At 45.2% G+C, this 18,396-nt stretch overlaps 1 protein-coding gene across 1 annotated transcript in view; it reads left to right on the forward strand.

The window, feature by feature from the left end:
- Positions 1-18,396, forward strand: part of glra1 (glycine receptor, alpha 1) — a 127,935-nt gene that overhangs the window by 50,633 nt on the left and 58,906 nt on the right. Inside the window, exons 4-5 of the mRNA XM_085995803.1 lie at positions 11,780-12,003; positions 16,919-17,001. Of these exons, the coding sequence (XP_085851929.1) occupies positions 11,780-12,003; positions 16,919-17,001 (307 nt within the window). The remainder of the gene's footprint in view (positions 1-11,779; positions 12,004-16,918; positions 17,002-18,396) is intronic.

An 18,396-nucleotide genomic window follows, 5' to 3' on the forward strand; every position in this document is an offset into this window, starting at 1 on the left:
TTTGTCAAAAGAAACGGTTGAAGGTTGTAAGAAATGAAGTCTAAAACAAAAGCAAAATACTGTGGATGCTGGAACTCTGAAATAAAAAGGAGAAAATGCTGGAAATATCCAGCACCTGTGGAGAGAGAAACAGAGTTAACGTTTCGAGTCGATGAACTTTTGTCAGAAATGGTCAGAAATTAAGTACAGTTGGCATTTTTGGAATGTTGGAACTGGCCAAAGGGTATTTTCCAGTCCTATGCATTCCTATGTAAATGAACCACTAACTAAATTATGAGAACTCACAGCTTTGCAGAATGTGCTTTCTGAGAACTTAATTGCATTGCTGCTTCATTAATTACAGAGAAAAAAAACAACCATTCGCCTAGCTGACATTAAAGAGGGAAGTTCATCGTCAAAGTGCTGTTTCTTATGTCAAGATTCTTCACCTCTTTAGGTACTTTGCAAGTTAAGTGAAGAGGAAAAAGGGGTAGTGTCCCATTCCATCAGGCCTCCGCACCGCCCCCCCCCCCCCCCCACTGCATTGCCAAAACATTTCCTGATGTTTCCCCAACTTTATGTAACTAGGTCTGTGTCTATAGTAGGCACAAGCTCAAGATTGTCATAGCAACAAGGCAGAAGAAGGTGTTCCCAGTGCCCCACCTATTTCTTCACCCCTCCCCACCCCCCCCCCCCACCTCCACAGCAAAGGGGAGTCTGAAGATTGCTGTTACAAGGGTTCTCCCCTGGACCGGAGGGTCTGCAGAGGCTCAATGAGGTCATGCAAGAAAATTTGACACTTTGGGGGGAAATCCCCCGAGGACAATTGGAGCAACAACCAGGAGACCCCAATCTTGACAGCTCAGAGTAGCTGCAGGCCGAAGAGCGGCCAAAGTGGAAAATCTACACTTTTATTCAAGTGGAACATGAGTCGTGTGAGGAGAAAAGTAACTGGTTATCTCCGTTTGGATGTGCTGTGAGTTTTCCCCAGATTTGACTGAGTGTGTGTCAGCAGTTTCCAGGTCGGCTGGTCCAATAGAGCTCTTCTTCTTTTCATCCAGTTAATCCTTTTAAGTGATTAGTCTAATGTGCGTAGCTTTTGATCTCTACATGTAAAAGGAAATTGTGGCCATGAGGGTAATTCTGGCAGCTGGATGATGAGCAATGTACTTGCTTGATGCTCTTGTTCTTAGACATGCCTAAAGCAGAACATACTAACAGAGTGTGTGATGAATCCTCGGAGATTTGTTGCTGGTTTCTTGCTCAACCACAGGCAGAGAAGAATCTTCAAGGTTTCCTGTCTCATTAGTTCTTTTGGATGATGGCATCTATCCAAGACATTTTGGATTCAAAGTCAATAACTTGGTGCAGATTTTATTAACAGTTTGCCTTCAGATTGTATGACTAATCCTAAAAATATGCAAGATGACAAATTCAAAGCCCCAAGGTTTGATGCAACCAAGATAAATGTTTCCTTTAACCTTCCAGCTCAATGGCTTTGAGGAAATTGATATTCTGATCTGTCCCATATATATTATTTCCAAACATCCAATGGCCAGTGGTAATCTAATGAGTGCCTTTCCTTTAGAAGTCTATGGCCTAGAAATTAGGTATAGCCCCGCCAGCTCGCTTGCGCCCAGAATTTACCGCTGGGCGCAGAGCCACTCGCGCCCATCGGATATTCAGTTTCAGCGCCCCAAGTCGAGGATGGCCGCTGTTCAAGGGTGTGGCCGCCCCCGCTTGGGGTGCTGAAACTGAATATCGGCGCGCTAGTTGCCGCAGCGCCACCCGCAGCGGAGCGGCAGGCTGCGGTACTGCAGGCCTTCCTCCCTCTCTTAAGGGGGAGGTGCCTGCAACAGCCGGAGCCCCGATCGCGAGTGCCGGCAAAAGAGCCCGGCACAACGGAGAAGTGCCGGGCTCCCGGAAACCAGCCAGCAATGCCGTGGGGGGGTGGGTGGAGGAGGCCGGGGAAGGAGGCGCGGGCAGGCGGCCGCCGAAAAAGCGGCTGGCCGCACCTCCACCTTAAAGCGCCCCACTAAGGCTGCAGTACGGACCCGGTCTCTGAATGTTATTAGCGGCCGCCACGGAAGAGGCGGCCGCTACTGAAGATGGGGGTCGGGCCGGTGTCGGGGCGGAACCGGGGCACTGCGCACACCGATGACGTCATCGGTGGCGGCGCAGCGCTACCGGCTACCGCCGCAATTAGCGCGTCACTGAATTTAGCCCGAACTTTCCAGACTGGCGCAGAAGCCCTCTTTGGGCGGTAACTGCGCGCAAAGCCCACTGAATTTCTAGGCCTATATTCCTTTGCTTTCACCTCAGAGATGTGGGTTCATGAGTTGTTCTTTTTAAAATATAGTTTTCCAAAAAACATAAATCTGTAAAAATGAGACACTCTTGTTATCACCATTTCTAACTTCATTGCAATGAATGTTTGTTTCCTTTCTCACACCCCTTGCCATCCAGCGTAACAAAATTAAGTACATTGGCCTGCAAATTTCTGTCCTACCTAATGGGACATTGCCTTCAAGTTTAATGGGATGTCAGGCTCAGTAAGGTTGGCTCCGCCAGTGCCCATACAAATGCAAGCAAAATGCTAACTTTGATTGGAGCACCTGGCCTTGTTAGGTCTAAAGGCAAGTTTACTAGGACGGGAGAACAAAGGTCATATCTTGCCTGATTGCCCACCAGAGTTCTGAGCACTTCCTAAATTTCATACAATTTAAACAACATCTACATGTGTTGTGGATGTGAAAACCTTCTTAAACCAAGAGACATTGGAGTATATTTCCCAACCAGCACTATTCCTGTATGAAGATTAATGCATTTGTCCCTCTATGCGCAACGAAGTCCTACGGGGAGAAGAACGGGAGGAGGGCCAGCAGTAATGATGTGGAGCCGGGGGGAGCACTTCTGCTGCCCCCTGGCTCCACATGAAGGATAATTTAAAAGAGAAGACTTTTGGCTGGTGGCCTCCAGCAGTCCCTGTAAGGACTGTTGGTTAGGCCTCTGAAGAACCTAAAAAGACTGAGCAGAGCTGGAACGGCACCTGTTCTGCTCATTCCTAGCAAATTTCCGGGAGAGGTCCTAATAAGGCGTTAGTCCCCTCATTAGTACATATGCAAGGGGCTTAATGGCTGTTTTAGGCAGCCAACAGGGACGCCTGAATGTCGCCCAATCCAATATGGCATGGGATGTATTCCAGGCATCCTTGGAAAGGACCGCACTGGGAAATTGGTGCTTGCTGTCCCCATCCTGCACCCAAAAAATGGGCACAGCGGCATACAATTTCTCCCCCCGTTAACTTGTGGATTGAACTGCCACCTAATGCAATGTATGTTAACTCGATTCAAGCATTCTAAATAAATGGATAAATTCCCAGTTCAATGAGAAGTAGAACGATGCCTGCCAAAATATACATGTTCTTTTAGAAATCATTTAAACATAAATACAAAAGCAAACAAACATAAATGATGCAGGCTGTACTTGCAATCAACTGACACTCGTAATGATGTTGTTTTAATATCCTTCTGTATTCATACAGCATGACTGTCAGTGATCGGTTAAATTACAAATGTCGAATGCCTATGCCCCAACAAAAATTATATTAGGCTAAAGCAACAAGAGTGATGTGCTTAAATGAATCATAATAATTGTCCCAAGAATGTAGCCTAATCGCAATACTGAGTTATGTTCACAAATGGCTATTGCTTGTAATATTATCTAAACCTCTCCATTACATTTACCACCTTTAAAAGTGAATGCTACCAATTTGAGTGAATTTAAAGTCTGCTTTTGTGTAAAAAAAAAACTAGACTTAATGGTGGTCTCAGTAGAATCTCATTTGACTTTGACGCTATGGCCTCGATTTTAAACCCCTCCCCCTCGGGCAGGAACGGGTCGGACAAGGGATTCAAATCCTGAAATTCAAAATCCTGCCTCCAACTTGTTGTGTTCCCAGCCTCCATAATATTAACAGTGGCGATTCAGGCCCTGATAATCGTCTTGGTTTTGTACCGTGTAATTTTGTGCAAAATAAGGCAAAAGGGAGAAAAACAAACAGATTTGTATTCAGTTCCCCCTGTGTGAACATAGGCCAATGTGTTTCATTGCGATGTGGGAATCTCTCATTCATAGTTGTCTGTTTTCTTTCTTCAAGTGTGCGGAAACAATCAGTTGTCATGTCATGTCGTGTGCACCTCAACACCTGGCCAACATCTGTAATAGTATTCCTGAGAGAAATACTGGGACTGTGTTCTTACCCGTGTATCTGAGGTCTTCACTGCAGGTTCCACTGAGGCAGCCATTGCTCAGTGGCAGAATAGAGCAGGCAATGCTTGGTCCACTGAACTGTTTGGTAAAATCTACAACTCTTTCTATCCTAGTTGCCTCTTCCCATGGACTGAAACAAGTGACTTATTCTGCTGCCCTTATTTATGTACTTACCTGCACTTCATGGGTGGTACAATGAGAATCATGAAGTGACTCAAAAGGTCTTCTGACCATGCTAAACCTCCAGTTCATTTTCAGAACCCAGCACATCTGTCCCTTCCTCAACTGTGATCAGTTACTCACCTGCATACCCTCCTCAGATTCACAACCTCCCCCCACCCCCAAAATGCGTATTGTTGGACTGGTGTCTGATTTGAATAATGTCACTGATATAGTGTGCTGTGGTGGAGGGTCCAATCCAGTTGATCTTGGGGGGGAGGGGTTCTTGCTCTTTTTTAAGAATAAAAGCACTCATGATAGTTAGAGAGCTTGAAGCATTTTGTTGTTGCAATACAGTACAGGAGAGAAATTGTGAGGCTAGGAGGAGCTAGACGGGAGTACTCGGAGATAAGGCCCCACGCTCACATCTAGCAAGGCTCCACACCACCCGGGTGCAGAAACATTTTTAGCATGATCCAAGAGCCAATAATTGACACGATGAACATGACAAAAGTAACATAAGCCTTGAATATTAGAGGACACACAAATTTCTGCATCACCCTGGCCATGTATCTCCATCCCAATGACCACCATTGTGCTGTTGGTTTGATGTTTCACAACCACCCCTCCACTCGTTGAAGCATGCTATCGTCTTTTGAATGCTGCCTTTGTCTGGAGAGAATATAAGTATACGTTCCAGGAGATGAATATTAAAGAAGTGAAGCCTGCGCCACAGTATATGGATTGTTAGCTGCAGACTCTGAATGAATGAGATTCCTTTGAGATAGCTAGCAAACGAGCTGTCTCAGCTGCAACTCAGCATGCATGTTTTATAGCCTGTACGTCTCCTTATGCAATATCCTCATTATTTGTCCTTTGTAGGCTTGTATCATGTTAGTGAGTAAAGTTGGGTAAACAATAAAGTTTCCAGAAATTAGTCTGACAGTAACTATCTCCTTGGATTGGCATTGACATCACTGTATGATAAATATGTTTACTACCCATATATAGTTATGCTTAGTAAATGTAAACCAGACCTATATATTGCAAAGTAAAGTAATTATCCGTCAGACCTATATAATCACCGAGTAAGAACATTGTGATGCAAACTAATAAAACTGACAGTCACCCTTCCTACTTTTCTTTAAGTTGGACACCTTCTCCCTTATATCTACCCGTGCACAGCAGGTGTGACATATTGCACCAACCCTGGTAGGATTGACACCTATACCTGGTACATAAGTCAATTGATGGCTGTCCTTTTTACCTGTAAAGGATCCTCCTATGCTTCCTCCTCGAGTCAATTATCATCTGTAGGGCATCATCACTAAACCTGACCCACCTGTGTGCTGCTGCCTTCATTGCTCTTCTGTCCACAACTTTATTTATTCACTGTTAGCTACTTCTAACCCTTATAGCTAAAGAATGATTAAACACTAACAGCAGGCTACTCTGTTCTACATTAATATTAACGCATCAGACTTCAAAGGTAGCTCATCAATTAAAGCTGCACAGAACTGACAGTGCAGTAAAAAACTGGAGTTACAATTAATTCTCATTTAACACATTCCACACTAAGAGGCAATGAAACCTCAAAGTTGTTAAACTTCTGGTTTAGATGATAATCCAGTGCATTGAATTTGTATTTAGCTGAAACAATGAGTAGAGATTGGCGCTGATGCCTTCATATTGGAAACTAGCAGATGTATTATCCAAAGTTTAAAGCTAGTCATTATATTTGTTTCTTCTGTTTTATTCCCAATCTCATGCAGCAATTATTTTAGTTGAAATACATATTGGCCGTGATTTTGCCAGCGGAGGCGGGATCGCGGCGGGAGAGGTGGTTGGCGGGTTCTGGTCACGCTTCCAGCTGCAGCTGCTCTGTGAAAAGGATTTTCTGTTAATAGGGCTTGTTAAGTTCCCAGCCAATTAAAAGGAAGCGGGTCTGAATAGTCATTTGATGACGTGTCATCAGCCAGTTTCTTTAAAGGGACCACGGCCACATTCATTTTGACAGTTGCGCTGTCGGTGTTCTACAGCATTGAGGTGCTGCTAACACTGACAAGCACTGCACAAAGGTGCATGGATGGACCCAAGCTCAACCATGACTCCCTCCATATGCTTATGGAGGATGTCACAGCAAGCAGGGAGGTTCTCCTCCCTTCCAAGGGCAGAAGAGACCTCCCCAGGACACCAACACAGCCTGGTTGCACATTGCACAGGAGGGCACAAGCAGGGATGTAGTCAGGAGGACCAGGCTGCAGTGGCGCCAACCTTTCAATGATCTCAGTAGATCACAAAACGTTACTGCAAAGCCACACTCAACCTCATCCTGCTGTGCCACTCGTCACATTCCCATAATTCTGCCTTCCCTACCCTACTCCTGTACATCCTTACTCACACCAACTTACCTTGCACCTCCACCCATCCCTCTCTATCTACATTATCACTTCCCCATCTCACTAGCCACCCCTCACACTCACCCTCATCCTAGTGCAATCATACCAACTAACAACACACAAGGGTAAGGACTTGGGTGTTTTATGCAATGTTCATGTAAATTTTCTGTTAATGTGTTGGCAAACAGTGAAATCTTTATTTTCAACACTTTGCCTTTTTGTACAGATCTGTGCTCACCTTTGGAAGCATCTTAGTGAGTTACAGTGGTGTGAAAGAAATGGCTTGGTCATTGTAGAAATGCTTTATGGTGCTGGTGTGGGGTGGTGTTAGCTTGGCGTATCATGTGGCAGCCAGGGTGTACAGCGTCGAGTGAAGTAAATCTGGCCATGGTGATGCCATCACTGGCCTCCCGGGCATCAATGTTGTCGGGTGCTGATGCCCTGTGTCCTGTGCAGCATCAGGTGATTGCGGAGAAGGTTGGTATTTCTGTTGGTGATTTTGGTGTTGGGGCTTATCGTGGAGGGATTCAGAGGACCAAGATGAGATTTTTTCAAGGGTGCTGATGATGCTGGAATAGATGGCAGCTGAAGTTGAGATGACAGAAGCAATCTGTCAGTGGTGAGAGAGCTTGATCCAAGGAGGTGACAGTTTATAGAGCGTTTACTCCAAACACTTCCAAACTACATACAGCTCAAAAGTGTTTTCCAAGTCCTGAAGGTTCAAGCTTCTGACATTGGAAAGTGACCAGCTGTGAAATGGTAGCTCTCATACCACTTTTGCAGCTGTCACCTATTCACAGCAATGGGGAGACATAAGAGAACCTGACCTACTTACCTGACGTGATCTCCGAACGATGGGAACCCTGTTAAATGTGGTAAAGTAGAGAAAGGCTGGCAAAATATTAGTTAACAAGCATTTAACTATCTTAAATTCCTCCCCCGCCGCTTGGTGTTGGGTCTGTTCTGAAATCGCAGACCCGACACTTCGGAAACTTACATGGAGACGGGTTCGCAGCGGGTTCCCAACCCGCTGTCAATCATTTTGATTTTGACAGTGGACCCGCCTCCAACCCCGCACTCTGAGCGCCAGCACAATTCAGCCCATTGTGTTTTGGGCACACTTTCTGCCAGCTCTCACAGTTGTCTTCCTCTTGTTGCTCTACCATTCAGATTGTCCCATATGTAGCTCCACCCATGTCAGCTTTGGTCTTCCACATGGCATTTTCCTAGCGGGCACCGCATGACCTGCCCTGCTCTTCCTAATCTTCTTACTGCAGCTGTCCACTTAGTCCCATTGCCCTGCCATTTCCCCGCACCCTTTTAAATGTGTCTTTTCAAAGGTTTATCCACTTCTACTTCTACTTTTTTTTAATAAATTTTTATGGATTCTGTTTCCACCACTGTTTCTGTTCAGCATTTAATGCCCAGCCAATCTGCTACATAAAAACAATTCTTCTAACCTTTTCATTTGATCCTTTTGGGGCAATTTAAAATTACTGACTCATTGACCAATGGAAATATTTTTCCCAATTTGTCCTATCAAAACCTTACATAATTTGAACACCTCTATCAAATCTGCCTCTTAATCTTCTTTGTTCTAACATAAAGCATCCTTGGTTCCCTAGTCTTTCCTCATACCTAAAACATCTCTGCCCAGGTATCATTCTGTTTCCACCACTTTTTCACTGCTCTAACAGCCTGCTACCTAAAAATCTCTTCTGCACCATCTCCAAAGCTGACATCCTTCCAAGAATTAGGTGCCCAAAACTAGACACAGTATTCCAACTGTGGCCGAATGATTTGCATAAGTTTAGCATTACCTCTCTCCTCTTCCAGATCATTGAATATCTCCACTGGCTTTACTAATCTGTCAAAAAAATTGCACCCATAGCAATGCATTTTATCATCTCTTTCTCACAACCTCTGTCATTGAATGTATGACTTCCAGGTATATACACTATGTACCATTTTCACCTTCTCAGCATCAATGTCAACATTCTACAGTAGTATCTATCATTATGTACTGTTGGTCCTTAAGAACCCTTACATTCCTTTAGCATCCAACTAATTAATCATCATAATCCATGGATCCAGCAAGAAGACTGTTTGCATATTCCTTGCTCTTTGCCAGGTCCCCGTGATTTTTCACAGCCAAGTCACAGGGATGTGCTCCAAGGTTTTGCAGTGCCATGTTCAGGAAAAAGATAGGATTTGGCCATAACTATGCTGTAACCCCTTGGCAGAGAAATGGCAACTGGTGTTGGTTCTTCAAGCCTCAAACTAAATGGCGTCTAATGCTCTCCGTTCTCCCAAATATCTAAGAGTCCCCTTCCTCACTGAATCATCCTCTGAGATCGCCTGTATAGCTGTTCTCTTACTTTGTCTGTTTCCAGCCTCCTATTGTCTTGTAAAATTAACTTTCTACCTGCTATCTCCTTTAAAGTTTCCCTCCTATTAACTTTAAGCCATTCCTCCATTTTCTCTAAGTCCTTTAATATATTTTACCTGTATGTCAGCTTCATAATCCCCTCCCACAGCACTATATCATTTTCAAACCATTTTTCCATCTGTTCCATGTCCTTTAACACCCCATATATGTGTGATGGAATACTCTCTACTTGCCTGGATGAGTGCAACTCCAACAACATTCAACAAGCTCGACACCATCCAGGACAAAGCAACCCGCTTGATTGGCACCCCATTCACCACCTGAAACATACACTCCCTCCACCACCGGCGTACTGTGGCTGCAGTGTGCACCATCTACAAGATGCATTGCAGCAACTCACCAAGGCTTCTTCGGCAGCACCTCCCAAACTCGTGACCTCTTCCACCTAGAAGGACAAGGGCAGCAGGCGCGTGGGAACACCAACACCTCCAAGTTCCCCTCCAAGTCACACATCATCCTGACTTGGAAGTATGTCGCCGATTCTTCATCGTCGCTAGGTCAAAGTCCTGGAACTTCCTCCCGAACAGCACTGTGGGAGTACGTTCACCACACGGACTGCAGTGGTTCAAGAAGGTGACTCACCACCACCTTCTCAAGGGCAATTAGGGATGGGCAATAAATGCTGGCTTTGCCAGTGACGCCCATATCCCACGAACGAATAAAAAAAAATATGCACTCCATGTCAGCTTCAAACCCTCCTCCTACCCAGTCCATGTGCATTTCAACCCCCTTCTTCATGTCTTCTTCAAACTGTATCCACCTTTTCTGTATCTCCTTCAAACTTTTTCATCCTTCTCCTCTGTCAACTTCCATCCCCTTGATGTCTTCTTCAAACTAGTCCTGGTGTTTACTTCCCCCTGCTACGTGCTCCTTACATTTTTCTCAATTGCTGCTGCCTCTTGCCAATGCTCTTGCAGTAATTGTAAATACTTTGGGAATATGCCATGGTTTTGTAGTGGCAGTCAAAGCATTATATTCCCTTTGCACCAAGAATGTTAATTTACCCCTGTCCTGGTTTTGCAGAGCGAGCAAGCTGAGAGGAAACTAAAGTGTGATGAAAAGAAATACAGGGATTGGGAAAATGGTTGATTCCTTTAATCAGGCTTTTACTCTCATTAATGGTGAACTGTTATTTTTCTACAGCAGTGGTTCTCAAACTTTTTTGGTTGAAGGACCCCTTTTCAAATTGATTAGTAATTGTGGACCCCCCCATCTAAATTATAATACTATATAATATTCATAATATGAAAGTGCTGCATATAAAGAATGTTTTAATAACAACAGAAAATGCTGGAAAAACTCAGCAGGTCAGGCAACATCCGTGGACAGAAATTTGAGTTGACGTTTCGGGTCGAACCCTTCTTCAAAACTGGAAAGAAAAGATGGATCAGAGGCAGGGCTGCGATCGGACAAAAGAATAAAAGAAACAAAAGAAGTAAAAAAGAGACAATAAAAGGTGTTAGAAGCTAGACGAGATGGTAATAGGCTGAGATTGGGTGTAAAGTGTAATGGCAGGGCAAGGGATAGCTGTTTCGGATTTCCAACATCCGCAGTATTTTGCTATCGTAAGAATGTTTTAATATTGCTTTTAAGAAAACAGGTATTTATTTGAAAAAGTGCAACATCCCCACTGACACCTGGGAATCCCTGGCCCAAGACCGCACAAAGCGGAGGAGAAGCATCCGGGAAGGCGCCGAACACGTCGAGTCTCTTCGCCGGGAACAAGCGGAAGCCAAGCGCAGGCAGCGCAAGGAGCACACGTCAACCCAAGCACCCCACCCACCCGTTCCTTCAACCACTGTCTGCCCCACCTGTGACAGAGACTGTAGGTCCCGCATTGGACTCATCAGTCATCTGCAAACACATTTTTAATGTGGAAGCAAGTCATCTTCAGTTCCGAGGGACTGCCTAAGAAGATATCAGTGAGATGGGTGTGCCTGCTTCTCACACTAATTCTGGGTACTCCACAGCAGCAGATGACCACTAATAGCCACTTAGGGCTGGACAATTTTTAAAGCTGTCAGCAGGCCGGCCAAGGTGAGTCAGGGCACGAGCACCCATGCACATGTTGGGATGCTGCTGGAAGCATGACTCATCGCCATACTGTCCCACTGGTATATTCTGTAACAGCTGCACTATGGGGTCGTATGTGTTTGTGTGAACATGTTCAGGCATGTGCTTGAAGGGCCCTGCAGGCGCTCTAATCCTGTGTTGGGAGGATGGCACAGGATCGCGGCGCCAGTGAGCGGAATTGGCTCAACCGACAGGGAGCGCTCGTTGCAAAGCGAGTGAGAGCTGTGGGCCTCTGTGTGGAGGTGGGCCCAGCCATTGAGGTTAATTCGCAAGAAATGAATGAATGTCGGTTTTATAAAGAGGAGCAGGCTTGAAATTACGTCTGGCCACGGACCCCCGGAAAGTCTCAACGGACTCCCAGGTGTCTGCGGACCCCAGTTTGAGAAACACTGTCCTATTGCTCTGAGCCCACTGTAAACAAGCTCTGTTTTTCTCTCGCCTCCTGTAGGATTACCGGCTAAATATTTTCCTACGGCAGAAATGGAATGATCCGCGACTGTCTTTCAGCGAGTTTCCTGATGACTCGTTGGATTTGGATCCATCTATGTTGGATTCTATTTGGAAACCAGATTTGTTCTTTGCTAACGAGAAAGGTGCTCATTTTCACGAAATTACTACAGACAACAAATTACTGCGAATTTTTAAAAATGGTAACGTCCTCTACAGTATCAGGTAAGCGGCAGTCATATGGAAGTGGATGAGGAGAGCGCACAGGCTATTAAGTGAGGGGTAATCATGGAGTATCCATCATAGAGCACAAACGCAACATTGGCAGATAACATTGATGCTGGGTAAGGGATGTATATATGAATCAGAAAAGGGACATGTAGGCAGTAGAGGATATGTGACACCTATATGGTATTGAATAATATATACATCAATATATGTACTTGGTAAGGAGTACCAATATCACATCAGGCTAGAAGCAGATATACAACATTGATTAAGAAACAGGTATGCGGGACATAAGGGACAGAAATACAGTATTGATTAAAAGTGCCTATACAGTATTGGGTAAGTGTCTGGAAGCATACCTTTTAAGCCAAAGGAAATTGGAGGCTTTTTTATTTGTCATAACATCAATCTTTACTGACATAAATCTGGCTTATGTTTGAATTAAACCTATGATTGTTACCACAAAACACTCTGGAAATGTCCACTATTATCTGGCATTGAGGGTGTTGCTTCATGGGCACTGGTCTCAGACCAGAAGCAATGGTCACTGTAGAGTTACGTTTCAAGCTACCCTTGCACTTTTCCCAGTGAAAAAGGGGTCTTTTATTCTGTAGTTGCTATCCTCTTTTGCTATAGTCTTCGGTAGATAGTCTCTTCTGTTACCCCCTTGCTACATAAACATAGCTCTGCTCATAGGCCAGTTAAATTCTAATATTAGTAGCATGCAGGCAATTGTGCGGACCATTTCCTCACATTAAAAACATTCATAGTTAAGTTTCAAAATTTTGCACGCACTTCAAAAGACCATCTAGGAGCTCTTTAAAACAAACTGGGGTTATACTGCACCCCATGCAAAGTATCGTGTGATGATCTCATATATGTAGTCTCACACAGCACAACTCGAGAATCAGACTGATGAAGTGATTCCCCAAGTTACGTTACCATTATTACATTAATGTACATCTGAAACCACTTCACATCTAGGCAGAAGTGATAGTAGAACAACATAGTAAATTTCAAATAATGTAGCGCTTATTTATATATTCAAGTAAATACAGATTTTTAAGACTAAGATAGAAATTAAATTTGAGAAGTTTTTAATTGAGAAAATAAAGCTTTTTTGGTCTCTTAAAAAAATGAAGAAGCTACACTATGTAAGAGACTGTTTGCATCTCAAAAGGGATGCTGGGCCCAAGCTGAGTGACAACTGTGTCTCTTACTGGGAATGATAAGAAAATCAATTCCTTCTACTCTTGAGACTTGCTGGAGATTTATTAGTTTCTTACCTGTGTCCTCCAGTTGTATGTTCATAGGCCAAGTTAAATAATCTGCTTTCACCTACAGTTGCAGGAATACTACCAGTAGAACTCAGGAGTCAGTTCTCAATCTGACTGCCAAGCATATGAAGCCAAGAAGTGTAAGACACCCCTGCAGGAGGACAGCTCACACTACTTAGGCTTTATATCAGCTGAAGTTATACAAGTTCAGTCCAGCATGAAGCCAGGCTTGAAAAGTGCAGCTGCTGCCCAATCCCTCCTAACATTAAAAAATAGCGACTGGGAGAGCAGCTATAAAGCATGTATCCTCAGCATGGTCTCCTGCTTTGCATTCTATATCTAACTGGGGCCTATATTAACCATTCTGCTCAGAATGTTATCTTCATTTCTCCAACACAAACAAGTTCAATTCTGTGGGTTTCTCTTCATAACTTAAAGCTCTATGCCCCAGAAACATAATTGGCTTTCTTTTTTGAATCCTTTCCAACACATCGAATGGTTTCACCAATGAGCAACACAAGGTTAAGAATAACTTGTTTTGGCTTGTAGTCAAATGCCCTTGATATGCATGCCAGTATTTGATTAGCCATGTTGGTAACAGATGGCTAGATGACATTGACTGAATACTTTCAGTGAATGATCAATAATCGCACATACATTCCTTCTTTTCCCACTTGGCTTACAGACATACTGAGGGTGGGTCAACCTCTTCCTGAATTTTTAGTAGTATCATTCCAAGTGTTAATGTGGGTGCTGTCTGTAACATGTGTGTTTGTGTATGGGGAGAGAGAATCACAATGCTATTAGAAAGGTGACCATAGTAGCTTATAGAGCAATGATGGAAGCAACTAATAGTTGGGTCATCGCATTGATCGTTAGGGTATTTATTGCATTAAACAGTGGCAAGCCGAGAAACCATGGTGTTGCCTAAGTGCGGAACGGAGAGATGATTAATTACAGTGGGCAGTTGATTGCAGTAATTTTTGAAGCAGCAATCGCACTAATTGGCAGCAAAAGGATGAACACAGTGGGGAATGATTAGATTAGTGGAAAGGAGATACGAACGCATTAACTAGTGGAAGAGTTGATAGCAGTAGTCATGGGGGTTGGGTGGGTGCTCAAAGTAACTGGTCTGAGCTGACCACAGTAAGGACTGAGAGGAGGTGGAATTATCACAGTAACTAACACAATGCCAAAAATCTTGTAGGCTAGACCTAGAGGGGTTGATTTTACCAATGGGGGCATGTTGGAGGCGGGACTGCTGCTTATCGGGTTTTAGTCCCGCCTCCATCGACTTCTGGCCAACCACACTATTTTCCCTTGATTGACCTTGTTAAACCCGCCCAGTGGGCTTAGCAGGCCAATTAAGGGGAAGCCGGTTACAGAGAACGTCAGCGTATAACACTTGGAATGATTCAGGAAGAGGTTGACCCACCCTCAGTATGTCTGTAAGCCAAGTGGGAAAAGAAGGAACATTTTTGACAGAGGAATTGTCATTGTGTGACAGCTCTGTGAAGCTGTCAAACACTGACATTCTCTGTTGTTTGATGAGTCCTTGTATTCAAGACTCATCAACCCTATCTGCTAAGCAGAAATCAGATGGCTGTTGCATCGGAGAATGCAGCAACCATTTTGTCATCTCTGCCGGTGAGACGAGGAGTCTCCAGTTCCCCAATTGTTGAAGCCTGCAGGAAGAAACAAAGGTAAGTAAACATTTTCTATCACTTTTCACTCACCTCACATAATTACCTCTCCACACTTGCACCCATCACTTACCTCCACAGCACACCTTTGGACCCCTCTGACCCCCGCAGACCCACTGCTCGCCTCGATGACCCTGGCGGGGTTTCCCGACATCGGGAAGCCCGTGCCTCTGCTGGAAAAATGGGAATAATCCTCTTAACTGCCTGTTAACTACCTGTTAACAGGCAGTTATGTGGCTGTAATCCCCTTCCCGCCTCCAGGAGACGGGACCCGGCGTGGGTCAGGTACCCGCCTCCTGGTAAGATGGCACAGAGGTGGGATGGGTACCCGCCCCCAGATTCTGCCATTTTCCCAGCAGTCCTGCCTCCAAACCCACCTCCCCAGGTCTGGCAAAATCATCCCCTAGAGTTTAGAAGAATGAGAGGTGATCTCATTGAAACATACAAAATTCTTACAGGGCTTGACAGGGTAGATGCAGAAGTTTCCCCTGGCTGGGGAGTTTAGAACCAGGGGTCACAGACTCAAAATAAGGGGTCAGCCATTTAGGACTGCAATGAGGAGAAATTTCTTCACTCAGAGGATGGTGAATCTTTGGAATTCTCTACCCAGAGGGCTGTGGAGGCTCAGTCATTGAGCATATTCAAGACAGAGATCGATAGATTTTTGGATATTAAGGGAATCAAGGGATATGGGGATAGTGCAGGAAAGTAGAGATGAGGTAGAAGATCAGCCATGATCTTATTGAATGGCGGAGCAGGCTTGAAGGGCCAAATGGCCTACTCCTACTCTTGTTTCTTATCTTTTTATGTTCTTAAATCATTTAAATTCATCAGGTCAAGTCACAACCAATCATAGATCAACTTACCATCTGCTGTTTTCATTAAGAAGCAAAGTTAATTTTCTCTTCTCATTATTACCAACTCAGAGCTCAGTATAGATTCCATTGGTCAGTGTTATTAGTTCAGCATTATACGATAACTTAGTACTATTGACTAGGAGCAATAGTACAGGTAGACTATCCTTTATCCGAAAACCTCGGGACCAGCCGTGTTTTGGTTTTCGGAGAATTTCGGATTTCGGAAGGTGGGTCGGCAGGGGTCCGCGGGGGGGTCGGCAGGGGGTCGCGCGCACGACTTACGCTGACGCGCAGCGTAAATCGTGCGCACGACCCCCCGCCGACCCCCCCGCGGACCCCCGCCAGCCCCGACCCCCGCCGGCCCCGACCCCCGCCGACCCCCCCCCGCAGACCCCCGCCGGCCCCGACCCCCCCGCCGGCCCCGACCCCCGCTGACCCCCCCGCGGACCCCCGCCAGCACGGACCCCCGCCGACCCCGACCCCCGCCGACTTATGGTCGGGGTCCGCGGGGGTCCGCGGGGGGGTCGGCGGGGGTCGGGGCCGGTGGGGGTCCACGGGGGGGTCGGCGGGGGGTCGTGCGCACGACTTACGCGGACGCTCAGCGTAAGTCGGCGGGGGTCGGGGTCGGCGGGGGTCCGCGGGGGGGTCGGCGGGGGTCGGGGCCGGGGGGGGGGTCGGCGGGGGTCGGGGCTGGTGGGGGTCCGCGGGGGGGTACGCGGGGGGTCGTGCGCACGAATTACGCTGGACTTACGCTAACCGAAAAAACCTTCGGTTTTTAGAGGGTTTCGGTTTTCGGAAGTCCGGATAAAGGGTAGTCTACCTATAGTAATAACTTTGTGTGAAGTGTAGTGTCCATCTGCATTACATGCTCAGAATGAAGTGGACAATTGGACCTATATTAAACATTTGAAGAACGTTGTGTTCATTTATGCTATTAGCTTTGGTTCACTGAATTTGATAGTTAAGATTCAGTTTCAAATTTTGTAGGCTGATGTCAGTCTCAGTTAAACAAAGCTTAGGCCACTTAACTTGACCTTTGTACTCAATGTAAAAATAATGTTTTGCTTCTTTTCAGATTAACACTGAGCCTTGCCTGTCCCATGGACTTAAAGAATTTCCCAATGGATGTGCAAACGTGTATAATGCAGCTTGAAAGCTGTAAGTATCTTTTATTTCATAGGTCCTTCTAATATCAATGTCAAAAACTAACCATCTAAAAAGGAAGTGATTTTTCTTAATCCACTCCTTAATAGGTGTTTATCACTTGACTGTTACCAACTCCTGTAATCTGAATTTAAATCAAAAAGTATTTTGCTAAATGTATTATTTTGGTGCTGTTGCATGTGACCAAAATTATTAATATTATTGCTGTATTCTCACATTTTTCCAACTTATGGCCTAGACTTTCCGAGCACGTCTACCAATTTTTGGTGGATCTGGAATGTATGGGGACAAAAATATGCTCCAGCATGCGCTCTACCATATCCCTACCTACCCATCGCCATTTGTGAAGGGCAAGCCCAACAGCATAAAATGGGTCCACCCACATACAAGATTAAAATGAGGGAATAGCGAAGTCCGCCACGCTTCCACCATTTTCCCTTTTAGAATGCTGATGCGAGGGTTGGCTGGCATACAGCATTCACATTTCAGGACTGGGGTAGTTACTAAAAGGTCTAATTGAAGAGGGGCCTCTGCAATTGTTCTTAATGCAATGCCGTACACAGGGCCCAGGAGCAACTTCAAAAGTTTTGAGGGGAAAAAATTGGTGACTAAATGTTAACTCTACAACAGGCTCCCAACGCCCCCGGTAGCAAGTTTCTGGCTGCAACTTGATGCAACTCGCCAGCAGAGGTTAGGGAACCCGCCTCCAACATGCAAATAACCTGGGGCCAGAAAGTCAGCTAAGTTCAGGAGCCGTCTCCCACAGCCACCCCCCTCCCCCCCTCCAAATCAGAAAACCTTGGCCTTGCTTTTAAACAATAAATGAATTACCTTATCTTGTTTTTACGCCTTGTTATTTCTCTTCACAGTTTATTACACTTGTATGTTATTCTGTATTACACACTTGTTGCTCTCCCTGGGTTTTATCTATATTTATGCTCGTTCTGAATGTGTTAACTCCCTGTACTTATCATCCTTTATTGTCACTGTGTTGTTGCTACCCTCTGGTGTTCCTCGTACCTTGTTACTTGTTGCTATTTGTTGTTGTTCTTTCTGGTTGCTAGTTCTGCTGTTACTCCTCTTGGTAGTTAGACTCAGTTGCTGTTATCCAGCGTGGTTTCTATTATAATGATTGCTCTCTCTTTTGTTGTTACTCATTAGCTTCTGATGCTACCACCCTTCTTGCTGTCCTCTTATTTCCTGTTTATTTCTTCTATTGCTCTTTGTTCTCTGTTGTCACTTATTAGAGTTAGGCCTAGAAATTAGGTTTGCCTCCGCCAGGGCTTTTGCGCCCGAAATTTTGCGCCCACGGTAATTGCCGCTGCGCCCGCCAAAAATTCAGCTGCCCCGCGCCCAGACGGCTGCGGGCGCTAATGGAGGGTTTCAGCG

Source organism: Somniosus microcephalus, chromosome 8, assembly GCF_052327205.1.
Source record: "Somniosus microcephalus isolate GS21.2 chromosome 8, FLI_Smic_1.0, whole genome shotgun sequence".
Classification (NCBI taxonomy): domain Eukaryota; kingdom Metazoa; phylum Chordata; class Chondrichthyes; order Squaliformes; family Somniosidae; genus Somniosus; species Somniosus microcephalus.